The sequence below is a fragment of the Gymnodraco acuticeps genome, unplaced genomic scaffold, assembly GCF_902827175.1.
Source record: "Gymnodraco acuticeps unplaced genomic scaffold, fGymAcu1.1, whole genome shotgun sequence".
Classification (NCBI taxonomy): domain Eukaryota; kingdom Metazoa; phylum Chordata; class Actinopteri; order Perciformes; family Bathydraconidae; genus Gymnodraco; species Gymnodraco acuticeps.
Genome location: NW_022989974.1, coordinates 3,758,208 through 3,774,257, shown reverse-complemented (window position 1 = coordinate 3,774,257; position 16,050 = coordinate 3,758,208). Strand labels below are relative to the sequence as shown.

At 42.1% G+C, this 16,050-nt stretch overlaps 1 protein-coding gene across 11 annotated transcripts in view; it reads left to right on the top strand.

Moving 5' to 3' along the window:
- tmcc1a (transmembrane and coiled-coil domain family 1a) overlaps positions 1-15,498 on the top strand; it is a 43,941-nt gene extending 28,443 nt beyond the window's left edge. For 6 of the 11 annotated variants that reach the window (XM_034211002.1, XM_034210999.1, XM_034211001.1 and 3 more), the window contains 4 exons: positions 8,973-9,230; positions 9,474-10,165; positions 11,734-11,869; positions 13,289-15,498. In XM_034211002.1, coding sequence (XP_034066893.1) covers positions 8,973-9,230; positions 9,474-10,165; positions 11,734-11,869; positions 13,289-13,603 — 1,401 coding nt within the window. In that variant the 3' untranslated portion in view covers positions 13,604-15,498. Of the gene's footprint in view, positions 1-3,110; positions 3,963-7,718; positions 7,895-8,103; positions 8,123-8,238; positions 8,400-8,972; positions 9,231-9,473; positions 10,166-11,733; positions 11,870-13,288 lie in introns of those variants that run through there. The other 5 variants (XM_034211004.1, XM_034211008.1, XM_034211005.1 and 2 more) reach the window with 5 other exon arrangements.
- Positions 15,499-16,050: the final 552 nt, after the last annotated feature.

The following is a 16,050-nucleotide window of genomic DNA, read 5'->3' as shown; positions in this document are numbered from 1 at the left end:
CTTGTATACCTTTTTTTAAATCGTTCCAATAATAAACAGTAGTAATTCTGTTAACTGTAATCTGTGTCCAGACAGGGAATGAGAACTTTAATTGTTTGGGTTGTTGACATTTGTTTGTTTTCCTTCCTGCCTGGCTCTTTTAGATGCCAGGATTGGAGTTGGCTACTAAGATGTTTCACGCTCCCTGACCCCGCTAGTCATAAAGGCCCCTGTGTATGAAGTACCCTGTGGTTTATGTAACTGCTAATAGGGTCGTTGATTATACTGGAGCTTAGACTAGGGAGGATTGGACAGCCAGAGTTGGAGAGGGGGCTTCTTTTATGGGGAAGGTATTGTTCAGCAAGGCCTGAGCTCCGAGTCATGGTTGTCTCCTCTCTCAGGCTTTAATTACCCCCAGTCCGTGCAGACAAAGCTCTCGCTCTTCTGCCTTTACGTAACCTCTCACACTCCCAAACTACTCCACACCAAAACCCATCAGAATTCATGCTCAGATGGAGGCTGTTGTGGTGTGTGCACAGTAAAACAATGGTTTGGTTAATTATTCACATAAATGGGTAATTATTATGAAAATAATTAATTAGAACGCCTTTATAACATCACGTGGCATTAAGTTCTCTTCAAGTTTTATGTTTCACTCAAACTCTCTATATGGCTCTGTGTTTATCCAACTCGACACACCCTTCTGCAACAACAGAAGCAATGCAGACAAGAGCAAGCTCTCGGTTTTAGTATTACTTGATTTAAGTGCTGCTTTTGATACTGTGGATCATAACATTATTTTAAGTACACTGCATAATCTTGTTGGCATTTCTGGTAAGCTTTTTTAATTTGCTTTCATCTTACCTAACTGATAGACAGTTTTTTTATGATCATGGATGAATGGTCATATCTTTTGATTTGTGGTGTTCCCCGAGGCTCAATTTCACACTCAGTTAGAGAAGAAGCAACCTCAATACGCGGCTCACCTTTCCCTTAGTCATCGGAGAAATTGTTCCCAGTGCATTTTCCAAAATCTGAAGGCGAGCTATTTACTTTCATAAATCCTGTTAAAGTGCTTGTAGTACGTATATGTATACATATATATGTGTACGTATACGTACATATATATGTATACGTATATATGTATGTACAAATATATTTTTCCTGAAAATTAAATTTAAATATAGTAATGCATTTCAAAGACAAATCATTATTTAAAATAATGTATTAATAATGTATTTATGTTATTAATCTATTTATTATACAATTAAAAAAATATTAGTTAAAATGCATTTAACATACATTTCTGCCAATGTAAGTAACACATGGGTTGCAGCTGATCTTTCTGTCCCCTGATTTTGACCAGCTGATATGGCGCTAATATGGTAAAACATCTATTTTGTTTTTTAAAGCATCAGTAACTTGTCAAGGCATGAGTAGATTCTACAAGATAGTATGTTTAGTTATCATGCGTCAGCCTTAAAGCTTGAGCATTCCTGGACTGACAGGAGCTGCTGGGGGCCACACTGCATCCGTAGGAGACTTCAGATCTGAAGCTAGTAGGACACTGAGAGCATGAATGACTAATATGTCATGCCTGACAAGTGACAAATGATTGACCCTCTAAGAAAAATCCCTGATGACGTACGCTTGCTTACTTTATAGGGACCAGGTGCAGCAGATTAAACTAAGCCTTGTTAAAAGTCTTTACTAAGACGCGATTTACCAATCACTATATTAAAAAAAAAGGGTTATAGCACAAAAACTTGTTCTTATATAGTGATGTGATATTACTAAATATTGGCTCTTACTAATTACCAGGCCAAACTAAAGTTACTACTACATGCATATATACATAAAGTCATACCTACATTTAAAATTGATTGTTGTTATGTTTAATATGCTGTAACCCTACAGCTGTTTTTTGGGCAGATGGTACAGGGACTTCCTGTTTACATTGTAAATTGCTTTAGATTATTCCGTGCTTACATTTTTTTTTTTACAGTCTTAACAAACTAAGATTTTGTCTTAAATTTCGTTGAACCTGATAAGTAAATCAATAGTTTCCGTTGTTACTAAGATTTTAGGAAGGATGAATAGCTGAAGCAACCCAATACTGCTTGCCTAAATGTAGTTATAGTAAGTGAAGCGAAATCAAAGAAATATATATATAACAAACTTTCTTTTGCAATGTTCTGACTTCAGTGAAGCTGCCATGTGTCACATTGATTTAACACTGGGGTCAAACCTACATGTCACTCCTATCTGAGCAAGTAAGGTTTGTCCTTACATAAGCAGCCTTTCCCCCCTAAAGCCTACCCTCTCTTTCCCGGTCCTTTAAGTCCTCCCGCTCTCTCATTAAAGCCTGTATTCATGCCCCGTCCCCCGTCCCGTCCTGTTGACCTCTGCACAGGAGTCTTTAGTAGCTCTTGTCCTGCCTTACCCCCTACACTCCCTGCTTTGATTTTCTCCCTAATTGGTTTGTACACTTTTGGAAGTGATGGCTCACAAAACCCAGCGTGGACAACAATGCGTCACAGCTCCTAATAATGCTATTTGTTTGAAATATTGTCCTCAGGTCTACTGTTGGTAGTTTTACCACCTATACAGATTTGATACATCTACATTGTAATTTGAAAGTGACAATTTTCTTACAAAGTGTGTGCAGTTAATTGTGCCTTTGAACCCTTTTCCTTAAACATAGTAATCCATAAGAATTCTAGTAAAAGGGAACATCATGCTGTTGTGTCAGAGGATAAGTGACGCGGTGACGAGGCTATAGTCATGGGTGCGCACATACACACAGGTTTGAATAGCAGCTTTGTAATCATCATATGACCGTGTAATCTGTGTAATCTGGGTTTTTTCTTGGGTGTGAGTTTATTCTCTACATTAAACCAGGCATGCCACTTTAAAACTAAATGTATGCAGTTGTATCTGTTATTGGGCAGACGAAACATTGTGTCTACTCTGGTGGAAAGTGTTTCATTACAGCATGATCTCTCAGGAAACTGATTGGCTGCGACAATCAAACTGCGATAATTGAAAGGCGGGAGTTGAAGATTTTTCTCCCTTTTTTTCTGCATGAGCTAGCCACGGTTTTGAAGCTGAGCTGGCCTAGAAACTCCAACAGAAGAAAAGCCCCCCTCCTCCCCTAACAAAGCCTTCTCACAACCCCTCTTTCCTTTGCTCCCTCTCTCTCAGTGACAGCTCCTGGTGGGCTCTTTTTTTCATGTCTGCTCCCTCACATCCGTCCTCTGGGTCCCTGCCTCTCATTTCTTCCTCTCCGGACTCTTTGAACACCAAACTTCACAGTAAACTCTTCCTTCTTTTAACTCTGCCTCCATCCAACGCGGCGAGTTACCATCCGATTAACCACCTCGGCTCTTTCACCCCAAACCTGCATCAGACGGACCCTTTGCTCCAGAGGATTTCTAATTCCCCAAAGATGCACGCTGTCTGAGAGAATCGGGCCTATCGAAGCGAACATATGTGTGCTCCATAGTCCCTCTGCCTGTTGCTGTGTACTGCGGAGCGTGTGCTGGCACTGAAGCGTGGTCATGGGCTTTGAGGAGCGGCTGCTCTGTGAACCAGCAGAGCAACACCGCCTAGACTCTGTGGCTATCAATAGTCATGGTGCATTGCTGGAACGAGCAGTCTATGGATTCTGCATGTTCAATCAAGCCAACAGTAATTCCTCAGAGTAGGAGTCTCTACTTTCTTGTTGTCAAAGTGGGTCTTTGTCCGGTGGACTTTGAGTCAAGTGGACTTTGTTTGGGAGAAGTGTCCTGAGTGATGTGAGCTCTCCCAGGGCCACGCTGTTCCCCTCTCCCCCTGCTGGAGTCCTCCCCCGAGGGACAGACAAACAGATAGACAGACCCAACTTAACTCCAGTCCATGCTGTGCACATGTGTCTCCCCGCCATGGATGTCATACTCAACCTGGTAACTGCTGACACCTCTCCACTTCCTTCTCCCACCACTGTGAGTCTCCACCTGTAAAAACGTGTGTGTGTGTTTATTGACGGTCATCATTTATGATTTAAAGTTCATCTTATTCACTTTGTCAATGATTTCAGTTTACGTCAGGAATCCGGTACATGTTTATACATTGACATGTTGTTTAAATATGTGTGTTACGGGTCAGGTGCTTTGTAATTTAATAATATACTGTTGCATGAAAGGTGTTTTATAGACCTGAGAAACTACTAAATCTGGCAGCCAAATCTCTTGTTGTGAAAAGGATTTCATCTTAAAATAATAGGGATAGAAAGTCTTTGTTTCGACAGAGGGACCATAGAAAAGCCTCTGTGTTTTTTCCCTCTTTCTCCCAAGACCTGCACTTTCATCTGAACTACGTTTCTTTCGTTTGGATGTGAACATGAAGGGCTTTTCTCACACCCTCTGAATTCCTTGGGAAATGCACTGGCAGACCTTGGCTGTGTGCACACTTCTGTTGTGCATGATTAGTATTTAGTGTTTTGTTCTGTGCTAATTCATGGGTGCAAGTGTTAAGTAAACTGCCTCTTGTCCAGCCCCATATGGAGTTATGCAATTTTCCATATCTGGTGAATGAGGGTCATTGTTCCCTCATTGGATCCCCTTAAAGATAACCAAAAGCGGATTTCCACTTAAAACATTGTTGTGTCAACTTCAGCACTGCTAAATATGGCTTGCCTGGGTGGGAACTGAAACCACGAGGAAATGAAAGGGGGATGGCTGAAAAAAGGTTTAGTTTTATATATGACCATACTTCTCACGTGCACTGCTGTTACTTAACTATAAATAACTAAGTGCAGCCATGGACCCACATGCATGGCCCTACTCTGCCCACCACAACCATACTATTAGACACAAACTAATCTGCTATCTGTTTGATAAAAGAAATCAAGATCACTAAATTATGTCATGTTGCTATGATAATTACTTTTGCATTAACTGCAGGGTTAAAGATCATAACTGCTAATCAGGAGTGTGAAGTTCAGTCCGTCAGAGGGGATTGGCCTCTGTGCCTGCTGAGTGATAAGGCCAGAAAGATACATGTGGTATAAATGGAGAGAAGACGGCTTTGAAATCCACAATGACTGTTTAAGGGTGGATTGAGCACAGCGAAGAGCGTACTCCTGAAGCCCTGATTTTGATGTCCACCATGGATCCAAGGTCCCATCACTCATGGATATTGTACTGTGAGCCATGTTGGAGAACCACTGCTCCAGGCCTACTACTGCTAAAACTCTGATGTGCTGTGACGGATCAGCTATGTTCCTTTGTGAATACTTCAGAGACTGCTGTAATAGAAGAGCTGTAGAGCAGAATTCAGAAGGTACAATTTCTTGCAATCCCTCTTGCATCTTGACACAGGAAACACAAGCTGAACTCACTGGAATGCAAGACATAACTACCAGCAAGGTATTGTACTTTTGCAATTATATACAATAGCTTGACCTTGACCATGGAGAACATAACAGTTGTTTGTAAAAGAAAGTAGAAAGAGGCTTACTATACCAAAATGTTTGTATTCAAAACAAACACAGCTCAATTCTGTGGTTTATGCCTGCCATGTAGACGCTACTATATTTAAATCCATTATTTAAGTCTAAAACAACACATATGAGGATTTTACTTAATTATCTAAAATGTTTGGGGCTCCGTCAACCCCGGGAAATTAGCCTGATCCTTCAGTTCTACATCATTAATAACATGCATGATTAGTCACAGAAATACCCGACCATTTGGGGATGATACTAATCGTACAGACAATTTGTTCTGTAACTAGAACTCTTTATCAGCATCAGAAAAACATTGCTTTGCTATGTGGAGTAGCCGTATGAGTCTAAATCTGTATGCAAATTAGATTATACATTTGCAGTTGCAAGCTGTCAAAATAGATGTTAAAGAGAGTACACCCTCGTAAACCACCTAAATGACCAGTGATGAATACGTAACAGATAAAAATGTGCCAGAAGATCACTAGGCCTTCTTATCACAATATCTAAAACCTCTATCTACTCTATTGCAGCATACTTCCATCCAAAGGGTTCAGGTCGTCCTTTGCCCTTTTTATCTACGCTATATTTTTTGTCCGAGGGCACACATTCATTTATTCAGGTAATGTAGTCATCTGCAAGACAAGAGCCCTGGGAAATCTGCACATTTATCCTACTGGGTGCTCATGGAGGAAATACTTACACCTTATTCATGCTCGCCCTCATAGCTATTAATACTGTTTTGTTTATAGCCGAGCACAGACCAGGTGCCGCTCTGAAACGTCACCTCTTAGTTTGCTCCTGTGCCAGCCCAGCAGGCTGTTCTAGTTCTCTGATTCATCTGATCCCCTTGACTGCCCGTCTAGAGGATTTGATCATCATTAGACTCACTGTACACAACAGTTGTTAGGTCTATTGACTCATGGATAAGGGCCTTCTTCTATTTAACGCTGTTACACAGTAATCAACCTGGTGCAAAACCATTTCCTTATAACGCCAAATCACTTTCAAATTGGAAATTCATGCCAAATCTGTGGTTTCCCTGCACTCAAAGTGTGTGTGTGTGTGTGTGTGTGTGTGTGTGTGTGTGTGTGTGTGTGTGTGGTGTGTGTGTGTGTGTGTGTGTGTGTGGTGTGTGTGTGTGTGTGTGTGTGTGTGTGTGGGTGTGTGTGTGTGTGGGTGTGTGTGTGTGTGTGTGTGTGTGTGTGTGGGGGGGTGTGTGTGTGTGTGTGTGTGTGTGTGTGTGTGTGTGGGTGTGTGTGGTGTGTGTGTGTGTGTGTGGGTGTGTGTGGGTGTGTGTGTGAAAAGACTGTCAGACTGGTTTTTCTTGCTCTCTATTGGCTGACAGAGACTGGGAGCTGGTAGTTTCACATCAGGCACTAGACTCCCAGTCTGCCCTGTAGCCTTTTGTTGAACATGATAATACATTTCTGTTAACTATGATTGCAAAGAAATGTGTCATTTAAGTCATCAAACAAATTAATCTCCAAAATATTGTAAAACAAATAAACTCTCAAAATTCTGGAGCAAATTTAAAATATTGATCAACACGTATTTTGAGTTTTTTTTTGGTTTTGTGTTCATGTATTTGCTGTGAAAAAGGGCATAGATGACATTAATTATGAATGGAATTAACTGTTTTGAATTCATAAGTTGCACTTAATGTAGAAACCACTTAGAGGTATATTTATGCATTTTTGTGGCATCACAGTTTTAAGTTGTAGATGGTCGAGGTAGAGCTAGTTTGAACTATGTAAAAAGTAAATCTACATAAGTAATGTGTAATAAATCACACATTTTCCATGTAAATCTCATTTTGAAAAGTTAGGTATAACTAGAGCTGTCAAATAAATGTAATGGGGGGTAAAAGCATATCATTTCATTATTAGTTTTTATGAATAAAAGTGTCCAGAAGCCCACAATAGAAATAATTAAGCATAACTTCCTATAAATCTGTACTTATGCACATTAGCACATTACTTGTAATGTACTAATTTAATTATAATAGTGAAAGCTGTTGAGGCATAGTAAACATGTTTATGAAGTGACGTAATATTATCTGTGATTGTTTTTAGTCTCTCGGTTAATCTATTACAGTAAATAAGAAAGTCCCTAACTGAGGATCTATTTCTGCCGTGTCGGGATGAGTGGCGGCTGCCTACCGCGCAGTTTAGAGGGTGATGTCATCCCTCAGCTGTGAGTGGAGGCAGGGGAGGAGGGGGCGGGGCTTCACTCTCTGCACAGTGCACTGAGTTTCAGGTGCGCTTCAGCTTTCACAACATGCCCGGCGAGCAGTAGCGAAAGCAGCTCGGCGAAACTTTCGAGGAGCCGGCGGGGATTAACTTTATCTGGATTTATGAAAGTAAATAACTCGCCTTCAGATTTGGGAAAATGCACTGGGAACAATTTATCCGATTGACTAATGGAAAGGTGAGCCGCGTCTTGAGATCGCTTCTTCTCTAACTGAAGATAAGCTCATTAGTAGGCTACTTTAACTCATTTGCCAGAGAGAACACTTGATATGGAGTTTTAGTTTCCTCCCGGATGCGCTGTGGTTTGTGTTGTTGACTGTGTTGCCTGTCATCAATTAGTCATGCTTTTGGGTATGCAGGTGAGCCTCCGGTGCTGTTTTTACCTGTTATGGAGCGCTAATAAATGGTAAGCCGATACAGAGGCTGGGTTATATGTGAGGGCTGGATGTCTTGTTGAATAACTGTCACCGTACCTCTCTGATCTGACTCTCAGTCCTGTCTGGTTTTTTGTTTTTCTGGCAGCCTTCTGAATCCTCAAGGAGTGCAGTAGTTGTGTGTGCTTGATAAGTGATGGAAATAATATTTTCATCACACCCCTCCCTGAAGCATCATTAGCTCCAATAGTATCAGTGTGTTCTTCCCGTGAGGAAATGAATGTGCTACCTGGTTCTTCCTCCTCTAAGGTAGAATTTATCTTGTTTTATGAAAAACACCATTTAGATTAGTAGTTATTTTTTCTCAGAAATGCTTACTGTCCTATTGATATAATCAGGTCAGTGTCTGAGGAAGATAGACAGAAACTTAATCTGTAAAACTGTTGTAAAAAAAATCTAATATCCTGTCAGTCTAGTCCTATATGGTTGCACCCAAAACAAAGACAAATAGAGATTAGGCTGATACTCTTTTCATGTTGTTCTTGCCTGTGTATCCATTGACTTGCAAATGCCTGTGGATTCACACGGAGTTTTTTTTAAAGATGTACTGGAAATTATAAAAACGAAATTTCTTTCACTATCATTTCTTTGTTAACATGTACAAATAAAACTGACTGCGAGTTGCCTTTTTAGGCGTCTCAATTTGCCCTCTTTCCCGGTGACTGGCCACAAGAAATGCAGAAGCCTCGTTTTCTCTGTGTCAGCTAAATAAAAAAGAAAAATATGCAACTCACACTTTTTTCTTCCTTGTCTCCCCTCCTTTCCTCCCCTGACCCTTTACCTACTCCAATCTCCCTCTCTTTTTTCTGTCTCCTCTCTCAGATCGATCGGCTGGAAGTGAGCGGACTGGGTCAAACACCCCTGTCTTATTCATTAGGGGCAGACGGTTCGATCCCAGGGTGTGAGGATTGCACCCCAGACCCTCAGCGCACAAAGCAGGCCATTGCCCATCTGCAGCAGAAAATCCTCAAACTCACAGAGCAGATTAAGATCGAGCAGACAGCCAGAGATGACAACGTTGCAGAGTACCTCAAACTGGCCAACAATGCTGACAAACAGCAAAGCACACGTATCAAGCAGGTAAAAATAGGAGCTGTTGCTTTCTATTAAACTATAAATATGTATATTTCATGAATAACATCCTTGGAACTATTTGTTTTTATAATTGTATCATATGACAATCAGTGTTTTCCCTCAAAACCGGTTTGTTCACTATCTATGTCCCTGGCAGTAGGGAGGGAATGTACTATATAAAAGCTTAGTGGGTTATTGATTGAAAAATGTTTCCCCTCTAACTAATCAAACCTGTCCTATGGCTGTCAGGTTTTTGAGAAAAAGAACCAGAAGTCTGCGCAGACCATCCAGCAGCTGCAAAGGAAACTGGAGCACTACCACCGGAAGCTACGGGAAGTCGAGCACAACGGTATCCCCCGCCAGCCCAAGGATGTTCTGCGGGACATGCAGCAGGGCCTGAAAGACGTCGGGGCCAAAGTCACAGGCTTCAGTGAAGGCGTGGTGGACAGTGTGAAGGGGGGCCTCTCCAGCATCTCCCACGCCACCCACTCTGCAGCCGGGGCCGTTGTCTCCAAGCCCCGGGAGATCGCGTCACTGATTCGCCACAAATTTGGCAGCACTGAAAACATCCCCTCACTTAAAGACTCTTTAGACGACCCCTCGGTAGACGAAGCTGTGACAGGCGCTGGCGGACGTTCACTAGGCAACGCTGCGCATCAGCTCGAGCCGATTCCTAAGTATGGCAGTGAGGACGACTGCTCAAGTGCTACTTCGGGCTCAGCAGGGGCCAACAGCACCACAGGGGCCCCCGGAGGTCCCCCGAGTTCCAAGGGCAACACACTAGAGAGGAGCCAAAGCTCCGGCCTGGACATGCTGCTGCAGGAGATGCAGGAGCTGAGGGAGGGCCAGACCAGGCTGGAGGAGAACCTGGATGGTCTGAAGAGCCACTATCAGAGGGACTACTCGGTTGTTATGCAAGCGCTGCAGGAGGAACGCTTCAGGTACAGATATAGAGATAACATATTAGAGTGTGTGTATTATGCAATCCTAAAGCACTTCCTGTTTTGCGCAGGAAATCCCCTTAACTTGTGTGTAATCTAGAAAGGTTTCCTTTTCTTTTGGAAACACGCACCTGAATACAATACTGACCATTGATCTCTGTTGACACATCATTAGGGGAAACACTCGCCATGTTCATGATCTGGAGAGATCTTTTATTGAAGCTATCACACTGTAGATAAAAACAAAACCTTGACCTGAACCTTCTTTACATAAACATATTAGGCCTAAACGGCATGTACTCGGCCATAAAGAATAGGTCACATTTGTTATACAGATTTATAGTGGCAGTCTTTTTGTTTTCTATGTATCCCCCTTTAACAAGTGGCAATAGCATTTAGAATGAACTAAATAGTAAAAGTTGCTTTATAATAGCCATTGAACACTTCAAAGTGACAGACCCACCTGCTAGTGTCCCCTAGTGTCCTCTGTCCCAGCGGCGCATATCTTTCTTAGACTTAGACTCAGACGTCTCTCTGCAGCCTTTGTTTTGTTTTGTCTTTGGGCAGTTGGCCGTAAAAAAACACACTCACATTCCTCCAGAGTGTCCTGACAAGAGGGCGCAGAGATAAGGAGGGCAGGACAATGGGAAGGAGGGGAGATATAGTGAGCAGCTTACATAGTAAAAGAAACATGAGCATTTTTCTCCCTAAAATGTCCATCTGAACACAGAGCAGTCTGTGCTTGTCCTTTAAGACTTGAATAACAGAGAACAGAATGACCTCTGGGAACTATGGGGGAAATCATTTATAACCCTCATGTTGCTTTATCACTCTTCAGGAAAGGAATCCATCCCTAAAAAGGGACTTTATAACTTGGGCGGCCAACTGATGATTATTTTTATTTTTCATGAATGCAGCGCTGAAACTATTTATAGATCAACATAAAATCTAATAAACATTATCGTAATAAAGGTTCCAGTTTTTCCAATGTGAATACTTGTGGGTTTCTTAGAGTCTTTTTAATAATAATTGAATTTCTTTGAGACACCAGTTTGGAGAACTATTCTCTATATTATAAAATCTGATAAAAGGAATCAAACATACACAGAGGCAGTTAAATGCCTTTTCTTGTGCTATGCTGTCTATCCACTTGTATGTGCCTCCAAGACAAACCAGTAGACCCTTCATCCTGCTAAGGGTCTCCTATTGGCCTAGTCTCGTACAGCTGACTCTCTCTGATTGGCCAGTTGTGTCAGCAGATGAGTAATCATGGCCTAATCTTGTCAGAGGGAGTCATCAGTTCAGTTGGGTGCCATGTGGTCAGAGGCCTTCAGGCTGTGTTTCTACTGATTCCTGCATGTCTGTGGTCTGTGTTTGTCCAAGCGAATTATGCCTCAGACCCTGTGTGTGTGTGTGTGTGTGTGTGTGTGTGTGTGTGTGTGTGTGTGTGTTGTGTGTGTGTGTGTGTGTGTGTGTGTGTGTGTGTGTGTGTGTGTGTGTGTGTGTGTGTGTGTGTGTGTGTGTGTGTGTGTGTGTGTGTGTGTGTGTGTGTGTGTGTGTGTTTTCAGGTGTGAACGTCTAGAGGAGCAGCTGAACGACCTCACAGAACTTCACCAGAATGAGATCCTCAACCTCAAACAGGAGCTGGCCAGCATGGAGGAGAAGATCGCATACCAGTCCTACGAGAGAGCCAGAGACATACAGGTCCGTCTGTCAGCTAACGTGCACAAAACACATAAGCAAACAAATGAACGGCTGCAAAAGCAGTTTAGTCGGAATAACATGTTTTGGGTGATAACATATTTTAGTGTCATGCTGTGCACTTTACTTCTGAAGATATCAAGTAATCTTCTGATATTTTACTAAAGCAATAAGCCCCATCAACGGAGTTTGTTGAAACCTTTATTTTTTTTCTCCATTTGTGGTAGTTTAAATTTCAAAATACCCTTGTACGAATTATATTTTCAGAGTGATGCTTTTATTGTCAAGGGGCAGTTAAAGATGTTGATGTTGAAGTGCCTGTCCGCAAGAGCAACAACAATCTTCAGGAAAAGAGTGACAAAAAAAAACATTCCACATTGATTAAATGTTTGACTTTTAATGCTTTAAATAATGTGGACATGTTTTATTTCCACACCAAGAGCTTGTACAAATTGAAGTTCTCATAAGACGCTGAACTCTTTACCTAAATTCTTTAAATAGTTAATTAATTTGGCCTGCTTAGAATCAATGTCGTGTTTAAGGTGGCCCCGCACCCTCCAAACAGCTTAAGGCATTATCTCATTTTGTTGACACAGTAAACAGGAAGATGAGACAAAAATCCAGTTATTCAAAACACAAGGATATCCTTGTCATTGACTCACATTTCTGCCGTCCTTCATTGTTGTCTGATACAGCGAAGGTTTTTTGTTATTCAATATGTCTGCATGACGTGTGTTTACAGTTCAAGTTGCCTCTTGGCTGCATGTCTTTGTCCCAGAAACAGGGGGCAGTAGAGCTCTTTGCACAATTTACACTCAGTGGTAGAAACGGTTGAATTGAACAGCTCAGTCATACATTCTACCTTTAGTTTCTTATTGAGGTTTGCTGTGGTGTTGCACTGGATTGCATTATATACTGAGAGTCATTTTGATGTTTTGCCAACAACCACATTTACAAACATGAAAAGGCGAGAATATGAATAGCTCATTTATTTTTCAAAGCGTCATTCACCACATGGGCTTACACACATTTACAAAACATAATAAATAGGAGCTAACATAATTAGAGCGAAACACCCAAAATAATAAACGTATAAGCATGTCAAACAAAGTCAAAAAATGTCACACAAAGTACGAACAGAATTCCTCTCCTTAGACAACACATCTGAGACGTAAAGCACCATGCTGTTGGACGGCAACACAAACTTTGCAAACCACTTTATGAACCAGGTTCTGACCTCTGCATTAATCACACAGAGAAAACAAATCAGCACAGTCTGAATGTAATATTTATGAACACATTTCAACATGAAGCAGCCCATCAGTCGGTAAAGTGATCGTTTGGTGTTTGCCATGTTGTGGGTCAAGTTCTTTTAAGTGGTTTGTTGATTGATTTTCCGTTATCCCTGCGTGTCCTCTGCAGGAGGCGTTGGAGGCATGTCAGACCAGGATCTCTAAGATGGAGCTCCAGCAGCAGCAGCAGCAGGTCGTCCAGTTGGAGGGGCTGGAAAATGCCACAGCCCGGACCCTCTTGGGAAAACTTATCAATGTGCTGCTGGCCCTTATGGCTGTCCTTCTGGTCTTTGTCTCAACTGTGGCCAACTGCGTGGTCCCCCTGATGAAGACACGCTCGCGCTCGCTCTCCACCCTCCTCCTCATCCTCCTGCTGGCCTTTCTGTGGAGGAACTGGGAGGCTCTCTCGGGGTACACGCACCGCGCTCTGCAGCCCCCCGGATGACATGGGGGGGGAAGCCAGCACATGTTGCTTTGTTGACACCAGGTGATGTAACTTTAGCTGCGATCAAGCAGGAAGTATGAAGAACGTGACTGCCGCTAGATTGGCTGCGTGGCCGAGCACTGAACATTCGGCCGGGCCCATTCGGACACGGAGTCGAGAAGAAGAGGAAGAAACGGAGTGAAGCCGAGAACACTCATGATTGTCCCTTAGGAAGGAAGAGACTGTTTACATTTTTGAAAATGAACTATTATGCTGCTGTCCCTCAGAATTCAGCATTGTACTGTTTTATCTTTAGAGTTTAATCAATTATAATGTTATTATTTCTAATAATATTATTCTCAACGTTATTTTATTCAGTACCATGTAGCATTACGCTCCTCTCACTACATGACGGGGAGCCTAGTCAGGAAACTGGGTTGGCGATTTGCTCCAAAGGCCTGGTCCAACTGTAGAGATGTGAAAATGTGGTTGATTGCCTTTAGGAAGAGAACTCTTACATAGCTGTGATTGGTAGATTTCAACCATGGCTATAAACCTTCCTGGGAGTTTCTCCTTTTCTTGCTGTGATGAAATGTGTTCGTACAGAACATTTTGAAGGACCTTAACCCTTGAGTGTCATGATGACTTGAGACTTTTTGAGCTTCCTTACATTACTAATGGCAAACATCACATGCTTTTACTTTCTTCATTTTAAAAGTAAAACAAGAAAGACGGTGTTACATAAGGAAGATATAGACATAATGGGCCAACTTGCAATGTCATGCTGACCATAGAAGCGGCACATTAACATAAACAACATCTGGTTATTGTTAGGCATCTGCAATATTTGCAACAATGCTGAATGTTTTTATTATAAAAAGACATAGGAACCAGACTTGTGTTTTTAAAAGCAGAGACAAAACCATTTACCAAATAAAATCAATTTGCCAGGATAATTGTACCGCGGCCATGTTTGATGTGATCGGGTCAGGAAAGAGAGACAACTTGTGCTTCTCCAGCTCCACCTCAGTTGGAACAGGAATGCTGCTTTATATCTACAGTGCAAGTCGTCTCCACTGCCGTTTCAGTCCGATGTGCACTAATATACTACTTTTCATCTAACTTTCTCCCTGCGTTTTATTTCTCTGGCCGTCCTTTTACACATTCTAATGGTGTCATCACCCAGTGCCAAACCTTAGTCTCACCCAAACTGAGAAGAAAGACGGGGGAGGTTGCTCAGGAGGTCTTGCTTTTTCTTCAGATATGTCATGAATGTCTTGCCTGGATGTCAAGGATGTATCTTTTGGCAGGGAACATCTTTTAGAAAATTCCCAATCTGAACATGAATTTGACTTCAGATCTTAATTAATCTGTTTCTGCACCTTGCCTCCTTGAGTACAGTAACTTGACAAGGCGTCCAGTCTTTCTTATTCTCTATCTGTCTCATCGAGTCAAGGACACAATAAGATGACCTTGCACATTAAATAGTTAATTGTGCATTTCATGCTGAGATGTTGATTTCCTAACAGATAGAGATCATTTGAATTGTACAGCTGCACTTTAGCACACGGCTAGATAACATGTAAGTCATGCTGAGGCCAGAGAAACCTTTGACAGACTTCAAAGGTTGTCACTCTTAAGACAGAAGGCCTCAGGGGGATCAGAAGAGTTGTCTCCGGACAGGATCACTGTCATCTCTGTCTCGAGATAAAACCCACAGAGAGGACCCAGATCAGCTCGATTCTTCAGGTTGGACATGCAATTAAAAATATTAGATGTATTGATCTTTTAAAAATGTTGACCTCAGCTTGACCTTGCAGTGACACCAATGATGTAGGGCTGTGTGCTAAACCACTCCAGTGCCTTCTGATGTCCTTTTCTAAGTGTGGAATAAATAAAGTGCATTCCTGACTAACTCATGAGCCATCACTATTTAATTTGTCATTTGTTTGTTGTTATTGTTAGGGGTGCATGTCTACTGTGGGGGGTTCATGGGCTGACCACACACATATTGTACTCTGAATCCCTTTTTTAAATGTCACTGTTGTAGGTTTCTCATGTGACCACCAGATGGAGAGCTTCTGCCTTGTATGCCCTTAAGAATCTCGCTTTGAGAGGCTGTGTTAAGTTTGTGTGAATGGTTTTTAATAGAGGGAGGTAGGGGTCTGAACTAAAGGAGGTCTTGCACCTTATCAGGAAGGAAACAGGTTGGGTGGAAGCCCCCTTAAACCGCAAAATAAAAACAGAGTGGGCCACCAGGGACAATATTTTCATTATAAACACAGGAGAGACCGTGCCCCCCCCCCCCCCCCCCCACACACACTTTATTATACTATTCTCTCTCTCACACACACACACACACACATTTCATTGAATGCCATGTTTGATTGAGCAGCTCCAAACCGCAGCACTCATTCACACCTCGCCGGTGATATCTGATGCTGTCAGCTTTGACCCGCACCGAGCCT